At 56.8% G+C, this 17,586-nt stretch overlaps 1 protein-coding gene across 1 annotated transcript in view; it reads left to right on the forward strand.

Annotated features, from left to right (window-relative positions):
- Nucleotides 1-236: 236 nt before the first annotated feature.
- The window catches only part of MYO1F (myosin IF), a 30,568-nt gene continuing 13,218 nt past the window's right edge, over nucleotides 237-17,586 (forward strand). The window contains exons 1-11 of the mRNA XM_055125043.1: nucleotides 237-343; nucleotides 9,491-9,628; nucleotides 10,740-10,829; nucleotides 10,922-11,016; nucleotides 12,247-12,334; nucleotides 12,444-12,533; nucleotides 13,226-13,357; nucleotides 13,464-13,598; nucleotides 14,146-14,278; nucleotides 14,566-14,762; nucleotides 16,145-16,225. Coding sequence (XP_054981018.1) covers nucleotides 341-343; nucleotides 9,491-9,628; nucleotides 10,740-10,829; nucleotides 10,922-11,016; nucleotides 12,247-12,334; nucleotides 12,444-12,533; nucleotides 13,226-13,357; nucleotides 13,464-13,598; nucleotides 14,146-14,278; nucleotides 14,566-14,762; nucleotides 16,145-16,225 — 1,182 coding nt within the window. The 5' untranslated portion in view covers nucleotides 237-340. The remainder of the gene's footprint in view (nucleotides 344-9,490; nucleotides 9,629-10,739; nucleotides 10,830-10,921; nucleotides 11,017-12,246; nucleotides 12,335-12,443; nucleotides 12,534-13,225; nucleotides 13,358-13,463; nucleotides 13,599-14,145; nucleotides 14,279-14,565; nucleotides 14,763-16,144; nucleotides 16,226-17,586) is intronic.

The following is a 17,586-nucleotide window of genomic DNA, read 5'->3' on the forward strand; positions in this document are numbered from 1 at the left end:
GGAGCACCGCTGCCTGGCCCCCATCCGTTCTGGGGCCGTCCCGCTCTCCCTTTGGCCTCTGAGCCACCAGCGGGGCCACACCACAGCCACTTCTGTTGGGGTGTTCTCCCCGCCCCCGGGGGCCCAAGCGTCCCTCCCCTGCAGCCGCGGCCCCTCCCCGACAGAGGAAGTGGAGGTGGGGGGGCTGTTCTAAGAGGAACTATAGCCGGGAGTCCGGCGAAAGGAAGGGAGCCAGGGCCATGCCCCAGCCGCCCCCGGGGCCCCCCTGAGCCTGCAGCCCCCTTGCCAAGACCCCTCCAGACACGTCCCCCAGAGGCGCCCCCACCCAAGGCCACCCACCATGGTAAGTCCTGAAGTCAGTGGGTTCCAAAGGGTAGGGAGTGGGTGGGTGACACTCGCCAGGTGGAATCCCCCCCAACTCCCTCCCCCCGAGGGTCAGCTTCAAAGTGGGGGTGGTGGGAAGGGGCAATGAGGAGCCAGTGTGGGAGCCAAATGTGGTAGGTAACAGGTACCCCTGGGGTTCCCTGCCCAGCTCCAGGCTCCAATATGATGATGGAGGGGCGCTGCAGATGGAAGGGGCGGTGCCAAGGGGGCCCCAGGGGTGCTGGTCCTTGGGGCGGGGGAGGGGAGGCTGGGAGGGACCTCCTCTAGCTGGGAACTTGGGCCCCAGCCCAGCCGGCTGCCCCCTTGCCCCAAGTAACTTGAGAAAGTCACTTCCCCTCTCTCGGAGCTTCTGTTCCCACATCTGTTGCTGCAGGACTGTAGCAAGTGCCCCCCTCCGCGGCAGGGGGGGTGCGGGGGGGAGAGCTCTGAGTGGGAAGAAAAAGAGGGTTTGTGCATTTGGGGGCCACGGCGGGAAGAGGGGCTGTGCCCGCCGCTGCCGCCGCCGCCCTCTGCCAGGGCTGCTCGCTGCCAGGAGCTAGTCCCGTACACCTGAGCCGCTGGCGGACGGGCGCCTCAGGGATTTAGCCGATGAGAGGGAGGGGGCATCTCCCCCAGAGAGACCTTCTGCCCTGTCCTGGCCACCTGCGGGGAGTGGGTGGGCTGAGGGGTCACGCCGGGGTGGACCAGGCTTGGTGGCATCATGAGTAAGGAAACTGGAGCTGGGCGCCCACAGCTGGGCGCCAACCACTTCGCCTTTCGGTCTTTGGTCATTCTGCTGGAGGCGGGGCGCCGGGCAGGGTGGGGTGGGGTGGGGTGGGGGGTGGGGAGCACGGCCATAGTTGTGGTGGCAGTTGGGAGGTGAAGGGAGGTCAGGAGTGAAGACAGCTGAGAAACCTCGGTGGAGGGGGCCACTCTGAGCAACTCGGGGGGCACCTGGGGTCTGTCTGAGAGCATCGCCCTGCCCACACCGGCCCAGGTTCCATGGCCAACGCCGCACAGTATCCCCGGAGCCCACCACGCTCAGACGGGAAAGAGCCCCCCACCCCTCACCCCTAGCGACTGGACAGCGGGATGGGCGTTGTGTTCTGAATGCGGGTTTGATCCCCAACACCCCATGGGGTCCCCAGAGCACCTGGAGGAAGCCCTGAGCACCATAGGGCATGACACCTTGGGGGCTGGAGTGATAGTACAGGCGGGAAGGGCACTTTCCTGCTACAGGGCTGACCCGGGTTCGATCCCTGGCACCCCATAGGGTCCCGCAAGCCCCTCTGGGAGTGATCCCCTCCACCCCTACACACACACACAAGGGAAAAAGAAGAAGAGGACCAGTCTTTGGTGTGACGGGGATGACTCAAGAGCTGAGTGAGGAGGCTTTGTATGTGGGAGTCCGGACTCCATCCCCAGCACTGCATGGTTCCCCCAAGCCCAGAGCTGAGAGTCACTCTGGAGCACCAGCCAGCCATGGCTGCACCAAAACAGAAAGAAAGAAAGAAAGAAAGAAAGAAAGAAAGAAAGAAAGAAAGAAAGAAAGAAAGAAAGAAAGAAGAGAGAGAGAGAGAGAGAGAGAGAAAGAAAGAAAGAAAGAAAGAAAGAAAGAAAGAAAGAAAGAAAGAAAGGACAATCCACTGACTTACAGCCCAGGAATTATCCCAAGCCCTTCCAAGGAGCCAGGCCAGGGCTGGAGTGATAGGACAGCGAGCGGAGAGGGCGCTTGCCTTGCACATGATCGACCCGGGTTCCATCCCCAGCATCCCATAGGGTCCCTGAGCCTCGCCAGGAGTGATCCCTGAGCACGGAGCCAGGAGTCAGCCCTCAGCACCGTTGGGCGTGGCAAAAAAAAAAAAAAAGATGCAGGTCAGGCTCCAAACTCAGAGGAGCAGAAAAAAATCACACAGGAGGGGCTGGAGCAATAGCACAGCGGGTAGGGTGTTTGTTTGCCTTGCATGCGGCAGACCCGAGTTCGATTCCCAGCATCCCATATGGCCCCCTGAGCACCGCCAGGGGTAATTCCTGAGTGCAAAGCCAGGAGTAGCCCCTGTGCATTGCCAGGTATGACCCAAAAAGAAAAAAAAAATTAAAATTAAAAAAAAAATCACACAGGAAATGATGTGCGACCTGAGAGCAGGGCAGCCCCTTGGGGAGGAAGTGCAGGAAACGCTGTGTCAGTGGTGGAGTTTGGGCGGCGAGCCGAGGTGAAACTACCCACACAGGACTCTGGAGGGAGGAAAAGGGGGCCCCTCCCCATCAAAGGCACCCAGCTTTTCCCGGGGAGGGCTGATGATGGGTCCCCCGAGCATTGCCAGGAGGAAGCCCCGAGCATCCTCAGATGTGGCCCCAAAACCGAAAAAGATAAAGAAACTCAATGGGACAGGAGCAACAGCACGGCGGGGAGGGCTCTGGCCTTGCACGCAGCCAACCTGGGTTCGATCCCAGCATCCTCTAGGGTCCGCTGAGCACCGCCAGGAGGAACCCCTGAGCATCCCATTTAATTTGTTCATTGGGGGGGCCACATCTGGTGGTACTCAGGGCTGACTCCCAGCTCTGTGCTCAGGAATGCCCCCTGGTGGCACTCGAGGATGCTACATGGGATGGGGGATCAAACCAGGGTCAGCTGCATAGAAACAAGTCATTCCCCACTGCTCTGTCTCCCTGGGCCCTGTTAGGCTGATGCACTGAAAGTAGCGGGGGATGGGCAAAGGGGTGCTCAGGAGACCCAGGGGGCCTCCCTGTGATTCTCAATTGGGTCCGCGGTGACAGAGAGAGATTCAGGACCCAACGGTGTGATTCTGGTACCTGACATTACCTGATTCCTCCTCCTCCCACCCCCCCCACACCAGTGATGACTGGGACAGCCAGGGCTGCACCCCAGGGTGCTGCACCCCAGGCGGTGCTGGAGAATCGAACCGGATAGGCTGCAGGCAAGGTCTGTGCCTACACACACACACACACACACACCCGTTCCCCAGGGCATAAGGCGCTTTGACAGGGCTGTGGAGGGGCTGAAGATAGGGAGCAGGGTATTTGTCTTGCAGGAAACCGACCCCAGTTTGATCCCGGGTACCCCACAAGCCCCTCTACCCCAGCACCACCAGAAGTAATTTCTGAACGCAGAGCCAGAAGGAATCCCTGAGCATCTCTGGGTGTAGCAAAGAAATGAAGAAAGGAGGGAAAGAAGGGAAGGAAGGAGGAAGGGGAAAGGAAAGAAGGGGGTGTGGTTCAGAGCTGTGTGTGGGGGCTGGGGGCTGGTGTTTAGGGTACTGACGGGCGGCTGGGGATACTGGTGATGGAAACCTCCACCCAGTGGGTGGAGAGAATGTGGAGAAACTGGGGTGAGCAGCACTCATTGTTGTTTTAAGTTGTTTGGTCCATTTCTGGGCCACCCCCAGCAGTGCTCAGGGCTGACTCCTGGGCTCTGCAGTCAGGGATCACTCCTGGCAGTGCTCAGGGGACCCGATGGGATGCCGGGGATCGAACTCAGGTCGGCTGCATGCAAGGCCAGCAGCTTCCCTGCAGTGCCGTCGCCCCGGCCCATGGATCAAGTATTGGGTTGGGGGTGTGGGCTGTGGTGCACTTCCACGTGAGGGCCAGGGGATCGGTGCTCTCAGAGTCCTGGCTGTGATGGGGGTCACCCAGGCCACCCCAGTGGGGCTGGGGGCCTCCAGGGCTGTGCTAGGTGATGTTTGAGGGATCCATATGGTGCCTGGGATAAACCTGGGAGTGGCTGCAGGCAAGGTCTGTGCCTTACTTCCTGCTGTGTGTACACCACACACACACACACACACACACACACACGGCCTTCTAGTCCCCTGGCTCCATGACTGAAAAGTTTGCTTCAGGGGGCTGGAGCAATAGCACAGTGGGTAGGGCATTTGCCTTGCACGCAGCTGACCCGGGTTCGATTCCCAGCATCCCATATGGTCTCCAAGCACTGCCAGGAGTAATTCCTGAGTGCATGAGCCAGGAGGACATCGCTGGGTGTGACCCAAAAAGCAAAAAAAAAAAAAAAGTTTGCTTCATGTGGCAAAGCCTACCTTCCAGGAAGCCCTCCCTGACCACCCCACCTCTGGGTATCTTCCGGTGTGAACCCACAATCTTTCTCAGTTGACTTGCACGTGAGGTGCCCTGGGCTCCATCAGAATAGATTGTAGGCCTGGTCCATGCATGAGTGCAAAGATGGGGAGGGGGATGGACTCAGGAAATTTGTTCCCTATAGAGCTCCAAAGTGCAAAGCCTCCTTTCTTTGGCACCAGGGAAACCCCCTCTCTCCCTGGGCTGACTGCCTGGGGGGGTGGGGAGCAGCTCTTCCTGGAGGATGAACTCAGAGGCCCCTGCGGGCCCCTGACTGCTTTTCACAACAGCCCCAGTAGATTGAGACATACTTGGCCTGTGGTCACTGTGGTCACCGTCGCTCTGTTGTACCATCGGGACGGAAGAGACTGACAAACAGTTTCAGCTGAATCCATGGACCCTGGTGTGCGGGGGGTGCCGAGAAACATGGAGAGAGGGCCGGCTGCACAGGGCCAGCAAGCATGTCATTCATTCATTCACACACCATCAACAAGGGCTGGAGCGATAGCACAGCGGGTAGGGCGTTTGCCTTGCACGCGGCCGACCCGGGTTCAATTCCCAGCATCCCATAGGGTCTCCTGAGCACTGCCAGGAGTGATTCCTGAGTGCATGAGCCAGGAGTAACTCCTGTGCATCGCCAGATGTGACCTAAAAAGAAAAAAAACCCACCACAAACACCATCTCCACCAGCCCCCCTGCTCTCTGTGCAGTGCTCCACTTGACATTCTTGGGGTCACCCACTGCAGTCCTCCCCTCACTCTGTTTACTTACTGTTCCCCTCCACTTCCCAAGCAACCGCAAGCAGGAGATGGATTCTAAAATCTGTCTTGGTGCGGGGAAGGTGAAAGGATAGTGCAGTAGGGAGGGCGCCTGCCTTGCATCCGGCAGACCCGCAGTTGATCCCCAGCATCCCCTGTGGTCCTTTGAGCACTGCCAGGATAACCCCGGAGCATCACCAGGTGTGGCCCCCAAACTAAAATCTGTCATTGGGCCAGGGAGACAGCTCAGAGGACGAGAGCACAGAATTAGCCCACGGGAGCCCCAGCTTGCATCACCCCAACCCCTACGCTGCCTGGGCCCTTGAGCACCGTCCAGAGCTATCTCTGGGCACCGCTGGATGGACAAAGCCCAAAATCTCAGACAAAAATATTTTTAAGAAATGAAATGGGGGGCTGGAGCCATAGCACAGCGGGTAGAGCATTTGCCTTGCACGCAGCCTATCCAGGTTCGATTCCCAGCATCCCATATGGTCCCCCGAGCACTTCCAGGAGTAATTCATGAGTGCATGAGCCAGGAGTAACCCCAGAGCATCACTGGCTGTAACCCAAAGAGCAAAAAAAATGTAGGGGGGCTGGAGAGATAAGACAGTGGGGAGGGCACTGGCGTTGCATGCAACTGAGCTAGGTTTGATCCTGGGGCTCCATAGGGTCCCCTGAGCACTGCCAGGAGTGATTCCTGAGGTCAGAGACAGGAGACGGCCTGAGCACTGCCTGGTGTGGCCCCAAAACAAACTAAATCAATGAAATCCACAGATAGGGCCAGTTAACAGAGGCGTGGCCCCTCGGTCACTCAGTCCCCTGCCCAATCAAGTCTCCAAGACAGACATCTGGGCCTGAATTAACAGATGACCACCCACGGGACGTGGTTCCCCTAGAGAAGGCGGGGGTCTGTTACAAGGCCCCGGGCCAGTGCATCACGGGAAATCATGAGGGTCTGGCCTCAGAGCATAACGGGAAATTGTGGGGAGATAAATAAATGGATGGATGGATGGATGGGTGGGTGGGTGAATGGATGGACAGATGACTGAATAAATGGGAAGATAGGTGGATGGAAGGATGAATGGAGGAGTAGGTGTGTGGGTGGACAAATGCACTGATGAACAAACAGGTGGATAGGTGGTTGGAAGGATGGACAACAGATGAAGAGATGGATGGATGGGTGGTCCCAGTGAGTGATGGGAAAAAAAAAAGTCAAGGGATCTGGCCCCGATGCATGATGAGAAATCATGAGGTTTAGCCCCAGTGCACGATGGGAAACTAGGGGCAGTCCGGCCCCAGTGCATGACAGGAAACCATTGGGGTCTGGCTTCGTACGTGACAAAAGATCCTGGGGCTCTGACCTTGATGCATGAAGGAAAAACAGGGGTGGGGGGCAGGATCTGGCCCTGCTGAGGTTGGGAAATAGTGGGGTCTGGCCCTGGTGCAGGCTGGGCCGTGCTCAGATGCTCCCTACCAGCCTGTGACTGTCTGGCTCTGCGGTGATGTTATAAATATCCTCAGCAGAAAAGTGTCCCCACACCCTCCACACCCCCCCTCCCCCGCCCCGCGCCAGAGCAGAGCCACCTCCTCCTCCTCCCCCTGCCAGCACCCCCATAACTGTGATCTCCAGGGCTGGGAGTGACTCTGGGAGTCCCCAGAATCTTGGTGGCCTAGGAATGAGACGTAGAAGAGCAGAACTGCAGTAGCTGGTCAGCCCAGGATGCAGGGAGGAAGCGGGGTGCGGGGGAGGGGCAGAAAGAGGAACCGAGCCCTGGGGTTCTCTGGAGACAACAGCACCCCAAGCCTCTGTGCAAGCCCCTCACATCATGGGGATGGAGCATGGCGCTGGGGTTTAACTCCCGGGAGAAACCTTGGATAGGATTCAATCTTGTCCCCCGTGCACCCTGCCCACATGTGATATAAGCTGGGCTGGGGACCCGCAGCTTCCCCGCTGTGTGATGGTGAGGCAGACTCTTAACCTCTCTGAGCCGGAAGAATTTCCTCTTCCACAAAGCAGACCAGATCCTAGTGCTGACCTGAGCCCACAAAGGGAGTAGGAAATAAGGCGACTTATGGGAAAGGTACCATATTTCACTGCCTGGTTGGCACAGATTGCATGCACCTATTTTTCCCTTTGGCAAAAAATGCGAGTCGTTGGGGCCAGAGCGATAGCACAGCGGGTAGGTCATTTGCTTTGCACTCGGCCGACCCAGGTTCGATCCCCGGCATCCTATAGGGTCCCCCCGGCACCGTCAGGAGTAATTCCTGAGTGCAGAGCCAAGAGGAGTAACCCCTGTGCATCACTGGGTGTGACCCAAAAAGCAAAAAAAAAAAAAAAAAAATGCAAGTCGCAATGATTAGGTGAAGCCTTGTTATGGAAAGGACAAAAAAAGAGTATTACTGAGAGAAAATAAAATAACAGCAGTGGTGGGGGAGATTATGAGGTGGGGTGACAAATACATAGTCCAGTGGGGAGGGCACTTCCCTTGCACATGGCCAAACCGGGCTCATCCCTGGCACCGCACAGCGTCCCTGAGCCTTGCTCAGGGTGATCCCTGAGCACAGACACAGGAGTCAGCCCTGAGCACCTCCAGGTGCAGCCCAAAACCCGAACCAAAGGACTGCGAGGTGCAGCATGGTAAGATGAGGCAGTAAGATGAGGGCAGTCGGCAGCCTCGCCACGCCCCCAACTCCATCGACAGCACTGGCAGTTTGGCCCTGGGGGACCCATCACCAAGCTCTGGGCTGAGCCATGCTGGGAGTTGTCGGGACACCCCGCTCCCCCGGGTCAGGGAAGAGCAAAGAGTCCACACAGACACAGGCAGAGTCACTGGCAATGTGAGAGCTTGAAGTTCTTTGTGGGATGGGTGGTGGGTGCGTGGATGGAAAAATGGATAGATGTATATATGGATGCATGGACGGATGGATGCATGGATGGATGAGTGGGTGGATGGGTGGGTGGGTGGACAGATGGATAGATTGATGGTGGATGGATGAATGGGTGGATAGACAGATGGACCATCGGAAGGATGGATGAACAGACATATGGATGAATGGACAGACAAATTGATGAATGGATGGACGGATGAATAGATGGGAGAGATGGCTGGATGAATGGACAGATGGATGGATGGAGGAGTAGGTATGTGGGTGGATGAACAGATAGAGAGTGGATGGATGGAAGGATGGACAAATGGGTGGGTGGGCTGATGAACTGATGGACTGGGTAGATGGATGGATGGACAGATGGATAGATGATGAATAGAAAGATGGATAAACAGGTGGATGAATGGATAGACAGGTGGATAGGTGAACTGCTGCATGAATGGACAGGTGAGTAGGTAAATGGATAGACTAATGGATGGATGGACAGATGGATGGATGGATGTAAAGATGGATGGGTGGATGGATGGACAGACAGATATATGAATAGATGGACCGATGAATGGATGGGTAGGAGTATGGGTGAATAAATGGTTGTATAAAGAGACAGATGGACAGATGCATGGACGGATGAGTGATGGGTGGACAGATGAACAGGTAGGTGGATGGAGGAATGGACAGATGGACAGATACATGGGGAGGGGGCGAACGGATGGATGAATGGCTGATGGGTGGGTGTTTGGAGGGTTGCAAGGCACTCTGGGGCTTACTCCTGGCTCTGTCCTTAGAAGTGACCCCTGGTAGTGACGGTTGGCAGTGCGCAAGGCAAGCACCCCAACCCCTTACCATCCATCCCTCGGGTCGCTAAGCTGGGGTTTTCTTTGCCTTGTCCCTGGTGAAGGCTCTAGGTCCTCCTGGTTGAAGCTGTAATTCAGTGCCAGTTCTCACCCTCTGAGAGAGAGAGAGAGAGAGAGAGAGAGAGAGAGAGAGAGAGAGAGAGAGAGAGAGAGAGAGAGAGAGAGTGTGTGTGAAGCTTCCGAGAGCATGACCTCTGAGGGAGTTCATCAGATGGGGGAATCTTCACACCTGCACCCCCTTTGCTCCCCATGTGCCCAATTCCTGCCCTGTAGGCTAAGTGACCCTGGGAGAACTGGGCTGTGTACATCTTCGAGGCTCTGGAAGAGTTTCACCAGGCTGAAAAAAAAAAAAAGAAAAAAGAAAGCCAGGCAGGCTTCCTAGAGGAAGCGTCTTTTGAGGGAAGCGAGGGGCCTGAACAAGGTGTCCTGTGATGAGAGGGTGACAGATGATATGGCAAGGGAAAGCTGTCCCCCGCGGGGAGGGGGGCAGGGAGGCTCTCTGATGGCCCTAGGGTGTCCCTGACCCGTGTTCACTCCCAGGGCAGCAAGGAGCGGTTCCACTGGCAGAGCCACAATGTGAAGCAGAGCGGCGTGGACGACATGGTCCTGCTGCCGCAGATCACGGAGGACGCCATCGTGGGCAACCTGCGCAAGCGCTTCATGGACGACTACATCTTCGTACCCGCGTGCTCGGAGCAGGGTGGGGGCGTGGCAGCTCCCTCTCCTTGGGGTAGCTTTCTGGGCACCCCAGGATGGCCCACTGCTGCCCATTCTGGACTCAGTCCCTGTTGTTCAGTTTGGGGGCCTCACCTGGCGATGCTCAGGGTTGACTCATGTCTCTGTGCTCAGGGACCACTCCCGATGGGGTCTGGGAGACCCTGTGGGGTGCCAGGGATTGAACCAGGGTCAGCCAAGTGCAAGGCAATTGCCTTCCCCAGTGTCCTCTCTCCAGCCGAAATTCTAGGGTTTTTTTTTGGGGGGGGTGGGACTTCCCAGAAGTGCTCAGCGTTTCAGATCCCCCAGCTAAGCAGCTAGTGGCTCAGTGCCAGGACTGGGGGATGCAGCGCAGCTCAGGCCTGGATTGCCCCGGGCGGGGGGCACCCCACCCATGGTTCCAAGATCACACCCTGTGATGGTCAGGGGACCCTGAATGCCAGGCATGGAACCGGGGTCAGCCAGTTGCAGGGCAAACACCTTCTCCCCCAGGACTATCTCACACCCACCAGACCCAAACCTCCCCCCCCCCCCCGCCACACACACACAAGCAATACAGATGTCTCCATCCTGGGCAGGGCAGATAGCTCAATGGGGCAGGAACACATTCCAGACAGGGCCTGGGGCTCGACCCCTGGAACCACTTGCTTCCTAAAATCTTGCAGTCCCTAGCGCTGCTGGAAAATTTTGCAAGCCCCGTCCCACTATATATATATAGCCATTTTTTCTTCAAAGTCACGGGGTTTTGGGAGTCCCAAATCCAAGGAGCAAGGGGAGCGGACACACGGGATGGCACAGTGGGAAGGGCGTCTGCCTTGCAAGTGGCTAACCCGGTTTAAACCTCAGCATCCCATCAGGTCCCCGCCCCCCCCCCCTGCCCTGAGCATCGCCAGGAGTGATCCCTGAATGCAGAGCCAGGAGTCAGCCCTGAGCACTGCTGAGGGTGAAACACATACACACACACACACACACACACACACACACACAAACACACACACACACACACGAGGACGGGTGCCTGTGAGGGCCAAAGCTAGCCAAATGCCGCACGACCCTTAACCACCTCGCCACCCAGACTTACATCGGCTCGGTGCTCATCTCCGTGAACCCCTTCAAGCAGATGCCCTATTTCACCGACCGGGAGATTGACCTGTACCAGGGCGCGGTGAGGCAGGGGGCCCCGGTAGGGGGAGGAGGCACCGCCCCCAGGACGCCCCGCCCCCTAGCCTGGGAATGAGCCCTGCTGTCCCCTGACAGGCCCAGTATGAAAATCCCCCCCACATCTACGCCCTCACCGACAACATGTACCGGAACATGCTTATTGACTGCGAGAACCAGTGCGTTATCATTAGGTAAGGGGAGGTTTCTTTAGAACTGCTTATGTGCTCTGGGGGTCACCCCTGCAGGCTTCAGGGGCTGCTTCTGAAGGCGATAAGGAGATCATGCAGTGTCGAGGATCAAACACAGCCATTCGGGGCTTCAGAGATAGCGTAGCGGGCAGGGTAATTGCCTTGCATGCGCCTGGCCCAGGTTTGAACCCTGGCATCCCATATGTCCTTCTCCGCCAGTACAGCCAAGAGTGACCCCTAAGCACAGAGCCAGGAGTTAGTCTTGAGCACCGACAGGTGTGGTTCAAAAACAAACCAGAAATCTGAGGCATGTGGCTGCAAGGTTCAAGTCCTCTGAACCATCTCCCACCCTTGCTTCAAACTCTTGATGCAGAGAACATAACCTTCCCACCCCGCTCTGCTCCAGGACCTACTTTCCTCTCCTTGGTACCATCTAAGCCATTATCTTTTATTTATTTATTTATTTATTTATTTATTTATTTATTTATGCTTTTTGGGTCACACCCGGCGATGCACGGGGGTTACTCCTGGATCATGCACTCAGGAATTACTCCTGGCGGTGCTTGGGGGGACCATATGGGATGCTGGGGAACGAACCCAGGTTGCCCGCGTGCAAGGCAAACACCCTACCAGCTGTGCTATCGCTCCAGCCCCACCATTATCTGTTCTATTCTTTCTTTTTTGTGGGGTGGGGTGGAGAGCATACTCAGCAGTGCTCAGGGCTTACTCCTGTCGCTGTACTCAGGGACCACTCCTGGTGGGGCACAGGGGACCAGGAGGCCAGGGATCAAACCTAGGTCAGCAGCTTGCACGCATGGCAAGCACCCTCCCTGCTGCCTTCTATTTCATGTTTCGTTTTTGTCCACCCTCTAAATCCCTCACTTCCTTCAGGGATTCTCTGCCTTGTTCACGGTGCTGTTTCCAGTTCCTGGACCGGTGTCTGGCGCACAGAATGAATGAATGAATTGATCAGGGACTACTCTGTTGTAATTGTTTTGCTTTTGGGCCATACCCGGTGCTGCACAGAGTTTACCCCTGGCTCATGCACTCAGGAATCACTCCTGGCGGTGCTCGGGTGGACCATATGGGATGCTGGGAATCGAACTCTGGTCAGCCGTGTGCAAGGCAAACGCCCTACCCGCTGTGTTATTGCTCCAGCCCCTTGATCAGGGACTAGATAGGGTATTTCCCTCCACCCGGGGCTGCTGACCACCTTCCCTCGTGCCCCCGCAGTGGAGAGAGCGGAGCTGGGAAGACGGTGGCCGCCAAGTACATCATGGGCTACATTTCCAAGGTGTCCGGAGGGGGTGAGAAGGTCCAGGTGAGGAGAGAATGGGACGGCCTGGGGTGTTCCCTGCGGCTGCCCGGAAGTTTATCACCACCAGCAGCGGCTTGACCTCTCCCTCCCCACACCTGCCTCTTGTCCCCAGAACGTGAAAGACATCATCCTGCAATCCAACCCGCTGCTCGAGGCCTTCGGCAACGCGAAGACCGTGCGCAACAACAATTCTAGTCGATTTGTGAGTCTATCTTTCTGTCTGTCTGTCTCTCTCTGTCTCTGTCTCTGTCTCTGTCTCTGTCTCTCTCTCTCTCTCTCACACACACACACACACACACACACACACACACAGAGCGGTATTCCCAACTACTTATAAATTACCCGCTCCTGCTTGGGAGACTCACACCCTGTTTCTGGTCCGTCAGGAAAAGAGCCCCCCACGAGCACCACTTTCTGTTTCTGGTCCATCAGTGAAACAGTCCCCTGAGAGCATATCAGATGTGTGGGGCCATTACATATCCGTGTAACATTTTAGAAGACTCCCCAGGTTGCAAACAGGCTACTTCTTTTCCTACTCACATTTCAGGTCCATTGTTTTACCTTTTGCTTCCTTCATTCTTTCAACAAACAGAGTTCAGGCTGCTCGCTTCTTGGAGAATATGGAGAACAGGTTTAAAGACCTGTGTTTAGAGCCGGTACTGGGGACTGGAGAGATAGTACAGAGGGGAGGGTGCTTGCCTTACACGCAGGAGACCCAGGTTCAATCCCCGGAACCTCCTAGGGTCCCCCTGAGCCTGCAGTGATCCCTGAGCATAGAGGCAGGTGGCCCAAAGATAAAAACAAGGAACTCTGGAACAGGGGATCCTGAACAAGGGATCTTTGGGGCCTAAGGACTGGCGGAGCCAGTATCCAGCCTGTGGCTTTCGGGTTCAGGGCAAGTACTTCGAGATCCAGTTCAGCCGTGGTGGGGAGCCCGATGGTGGGAAGATCTCCAATTTCCTGCTGGAGAAATCCCGCGTGGTGATGCAGAACGAAAACGAGAGGAACTTCCACATCTATTACCAGGTGCCAGGAGCCAGGAACGGGGCGGGGGTTGGGGTGGGTGGTGCAGTGGGTCAGGGGGTGTGGAACCCCCCTACTGGATGCGTGATGAGTGCGGTGTGCCCCGCAGCTGCTGGACGGCGCCTCCCAGGAACAGCGGCAGAACCTGGGGCTCATGACCCCCGACTACTATTACTACCTCAACCAATCGGACACGTACAAGGTGGACGGCACAGATGACAAGAGCGACTTCCAGGAGACTCTGGTGAGCTCCGATCTGCTTCCCCGCACCTGCCACACCCTCAGTGCACCCCCCTGCCCCCAGACCTGCCCGATTTGTGGCCAACCAGGGAACTGAGTCTGTGGGTGGAGCGACAGGACTGCGGGGAGGGCGCTGGCCTTGCACACGGACGACCCAAGTGCAATCTCCAGCACCCCATGCGGTCCTCCAAGCCTCGCCAGAAATCCTTCCTGCGGGCAGAGCCAGGAGTAATCCCTGAGTACTGCCAGGTGTCAGGTGTGACCCCAAAACACAAAAACAAAAAAAAAAGGCTTAGAGAGGCGCAGGGACTTGTCCCCATGTTCCCCAGGGCTGGCAGGTGTGAGAGGCAGGACAGGCGGGGGGCTGGCTTAAAGGGCTGGAGTGGAGAGCTTTGTATGTGGGTTCCCTGGGTTCGAACCCCACCACGGCGTGATCACTCGCCCTCCCAAAAAGTGAGGCCGGATTGGTCCCTGCGTCAGGGCAGAGCCCTAGAGGGAGGCTGGCAGGCGGGGTGTGTGGGCTCCAGGCTGAGTCCTTGACGCCCTTGCAGAGCGCCATGCAGGTCATCGGCATCCCGCCCAATGTCCAGCAACTGGTGCTGCAGCTGGTGGCGGGGATTTTGCATCTGGGAAACATCAGCTTCTGTGAAGATGGGAATTACGCCCGGGTGGAGAGCGCCGACCGTGAGTGCTGTGCTGTGGGCTCCGGGTGAGGGCGCGCATAGAAAACCATGCGTGCGCATGCGCGCGACCGTGCTTGTGCCATCCAATGTGCACGCCACCCTGCATACCTGCACGCGAACATGCATGTGCAGGCGTGACCTGCTTCCTCCCTGGGAGGCCCTGGAGCTAGAGACTCACCCCCTCCTCCTCCTACCAGCCCCAGCTGCCACCCCACTCCCCCAGGGACAAATGGAGGGGCAGTTCCCCCTGCCCACGACACTTGGCTCTCTCCCCACCCTGTCCCGCAGTCCTGGCCTTCCCCGCCTACCTGCTGGGCATTGACAGCGGGCGCCTGCAGGAGAAGCTGACCAGCCGCAAGATGGACAGCCGCTGGGGAGGGCGCAGCGAGTCCATCAACGTGACCCTGAACGTGGAGCAGGCCGCCTACACCCGCGACGCCCTGTCCAAGGGGCTGTACGCCCGGCTCTTCGACTTCCTAGTGGAGGCGAGTGGGCGTGTTGGGGAAGGAATGGGGGGGCCCCTCCGGTCCTCCAAAGGAGGGAGGGAGAGTGGGAGGAGTGGGAGGCACTCCCACACCATGCCAGTGTGGTACGAAGATGCCAAACTGACAGACCAGATGGCGTTAGGGACTGTGCTGGGTATTGGACCCAAGGCCTCCTGTTTAGTGTTCCACCACTGCGAAATCCCTCTGGACCTAAATTTATTGATGGGGAAGTGAAGGGTGCTGGAAGGCACCAGGGATGCTCCCAGCAGTGCTGAGGGGGGCGTGAGGGGCCAGGGATTGAGCCCTGGCCCCAGACACGCTAGGCAGACAGTTCCTGCCCTTCGGCCTTTCAGGATGCCACAGAGCCAAGAATGCAGGCAAGGGGCCAGAGCAATAGGACGGCGGGGAGGGCATTTGCCTTGCACGTGGCCAGTTCGGGTTTGACCCCCAACCCCCCACTGGGCCCCTGAGGCCCACCAGGAGTAAGTCCTGAGCATCACTGGGTATGGCCCAGAAACCAAAAAAGAAAAAAAATAATAATGGAAAAAAGCACAGTGAGCATTACAGAAGGCTGCGTCTCAGCTGGTGCAGCTGTGAGCAGATTCTCAGAGGAAAGCTCCAGAAGGTAGTTGTTAGTACTCATTTATTTTTTTTCAGTTGGATGGTCACAGCTGGCAGTGCTCCAGGATTACTCCTGGCTCTGTGCTCAGGGATCATTCCTGGTGGGGTCTGGGGAGCCATCTGTGGTGTTGGGGATTGAAGCTGGGTTCGCTGTATGTGAAGTAAACACTCTCCTGGTGTACTATTGCTCCAGCCCTGCATGAGCTCATTAAAAATAAAATAGAGGGGGCTGGAGTGATAGCACAGCGGGGAGGGCGTTTGCCTTGCACGCGGCCAACCCGGGTTCAATTGCCAGCACCCCATATGGTCCCCCGAGCACCGCCAGGAGTAATTCCTGAGTGCACGAGCTAGGAGTAACCCCTGTGCAATGCTGGGTGTGACTCAAAAAGCCAAAAATAAAATAAAATAGGGGGTCACACCCAGCAGTGCTCAGGGATGACTCCTGGCTCTGTGCTCAAGGATCACTTCTGGTGGGGATTCAGGGCACTCACTCTGATGGGGCTGGGGAGGACTATATGGGGTGTCGGGGACTAAACCTGGTTTGGCTCTGCGCAAGGCAAAGGCCCTATCCACTGTACTATCTCTCTGGCCCCATATGAGTCCATTTTAAAGATGAGAAAATAGAGGTCAAGACAGAGCCTGCTCTCCAGGCCAGAACCGGCCGCTGTGGCGACACCTGGGTATGGGGGGGGAGGGACAGGGCTGCGCAGGGACCTGGCTCCGGGAGCCTGGCCCTGACCTTGTACCCACCCACCTCTTAGGCCATCAACCGTGCCATGCAGAAGCCCTATGACGAGTACAGTATTGGGGTGCTGGACATTTACGGCTTCGAGATCTTTCAGGTACAGCCCTGGGGGCCCCCAAGCCCACACCTCTGTGCCCCAGCTGGTGACCCCGTGGCCCTTGGGGAGGTCCAGCCACAGCCTGCTAAGGAACACACCCCACACACACACTTGCTTGGTAGAAAAACGGCTTTGAGCAGTTCTGCATCAATTTTGTCAACGAGAAGCTGCAGCAGATTTTCATCGAGCTCACGCTGAAGGCAGAGCAGGTGAGGGGGCGGCTGGTGGTCAGGGGTTGGGGTCGGGGAGAGACCGGGGCGCTGAGCTTCACGGACATCCCATTTTATACCCCTGCCTGTCCCTCTGTTCAGGCTCCAAAATGCAACTTCAGGGGCCGGGAGATAGGACAGTGGGGAGGGCGGGGTCACTGGACCCCGGTTCTATCCCTGGCAGCACACAGTCCTCCGAGCACCACCAGGTGCAGCCCCGAGGTGTGATGTGGGTCTCCCTGTCACTGCATCCTCGAAATGCATCTCCCGGGCAGCACCGCATCCTCGGAACCTCACATTCACCCACTCCTGCTGGGAATTACACCTCCCAACTGCAAAATGCAAATTGATTTAGACTCTCAGTTTCTTTTCTTTTTTCTTTTCTTTTCTTTTCTTTTCTTTTCTTTTCTTTTCTTTTCTTTTCTTTTCTTTTCCTTTCTGATGCAGGCCATACCTGGCTCTGCACTCAGGTATCACTTCTAGCAGGCTTGGGGGGCCCTAGGGGATGCTGGGGATCAAACCCAGGTCAGCTGCGTGCAAGGCAAACACCTCCATGCTGTGCTATCTCTCCGGCCCACTGAGTTCCTTTTAAGGAGGTTTTCTGCCTTGAAAGCTTTGACAAGAAGTGAGTAATAGCTTTCTCACTTATTCATACCTTCAGCAATTATTGTTTGACTGTTTTTTCATTTAAAAAAAATTGGTTTAGGGCCACACCCCTATGGAACCATATAGGGGGCCAGGGATTGAACCCAGATCAGTCATGTGCAAGAAAAGCACCCTACCTGCTCTGGCCGTTTTACGGTTTTCTTTGTTGTTCTTTGGTTTTGGTAGTTTTTAGTTTTTTGTTTTGTTTTATTTTTTTTGGTTTTGGGTCACACCCAGCCATACTCAGAGATCACTCCTGGTGGTGCTCAGGGGACCCTATGGGATGCTGGGGACTGAAACGTGCAAGGCAGACGCCCTCCCCGCTGTACTATCACTAGGGCCCCTTTCTGTTATTTTTATAATTTGGTTTGGGGGCCATACTCAGCAGTGCTTAGGAGCTACTCCAGGCTCCCTGCTCAGAAGGTTGCTCCTGGCAGTGTGTGGGGGGCGCTCTTGGGTGTCAAGGGATTAAACCTGGACCTCTCCTGCCTGCACTCAGTCCTTTGA

The sequence above is a fragment of the Sorex araneus genome, chromosome 2 (genome assembly GCF_027595985.1).
Source record: "Sorex araneus isolate mSorAra2 chromosome 2, mSorAra2.pri, whole genome shotgun sequence".
In the NCBI taxonomy this organism is placed as follows: domain Eukaryota; kingdom Metazoa; phylum Chordata; class Mammalia; order Eulipotyphla; family Soricidae; genus Sorex; species Sorex araneus.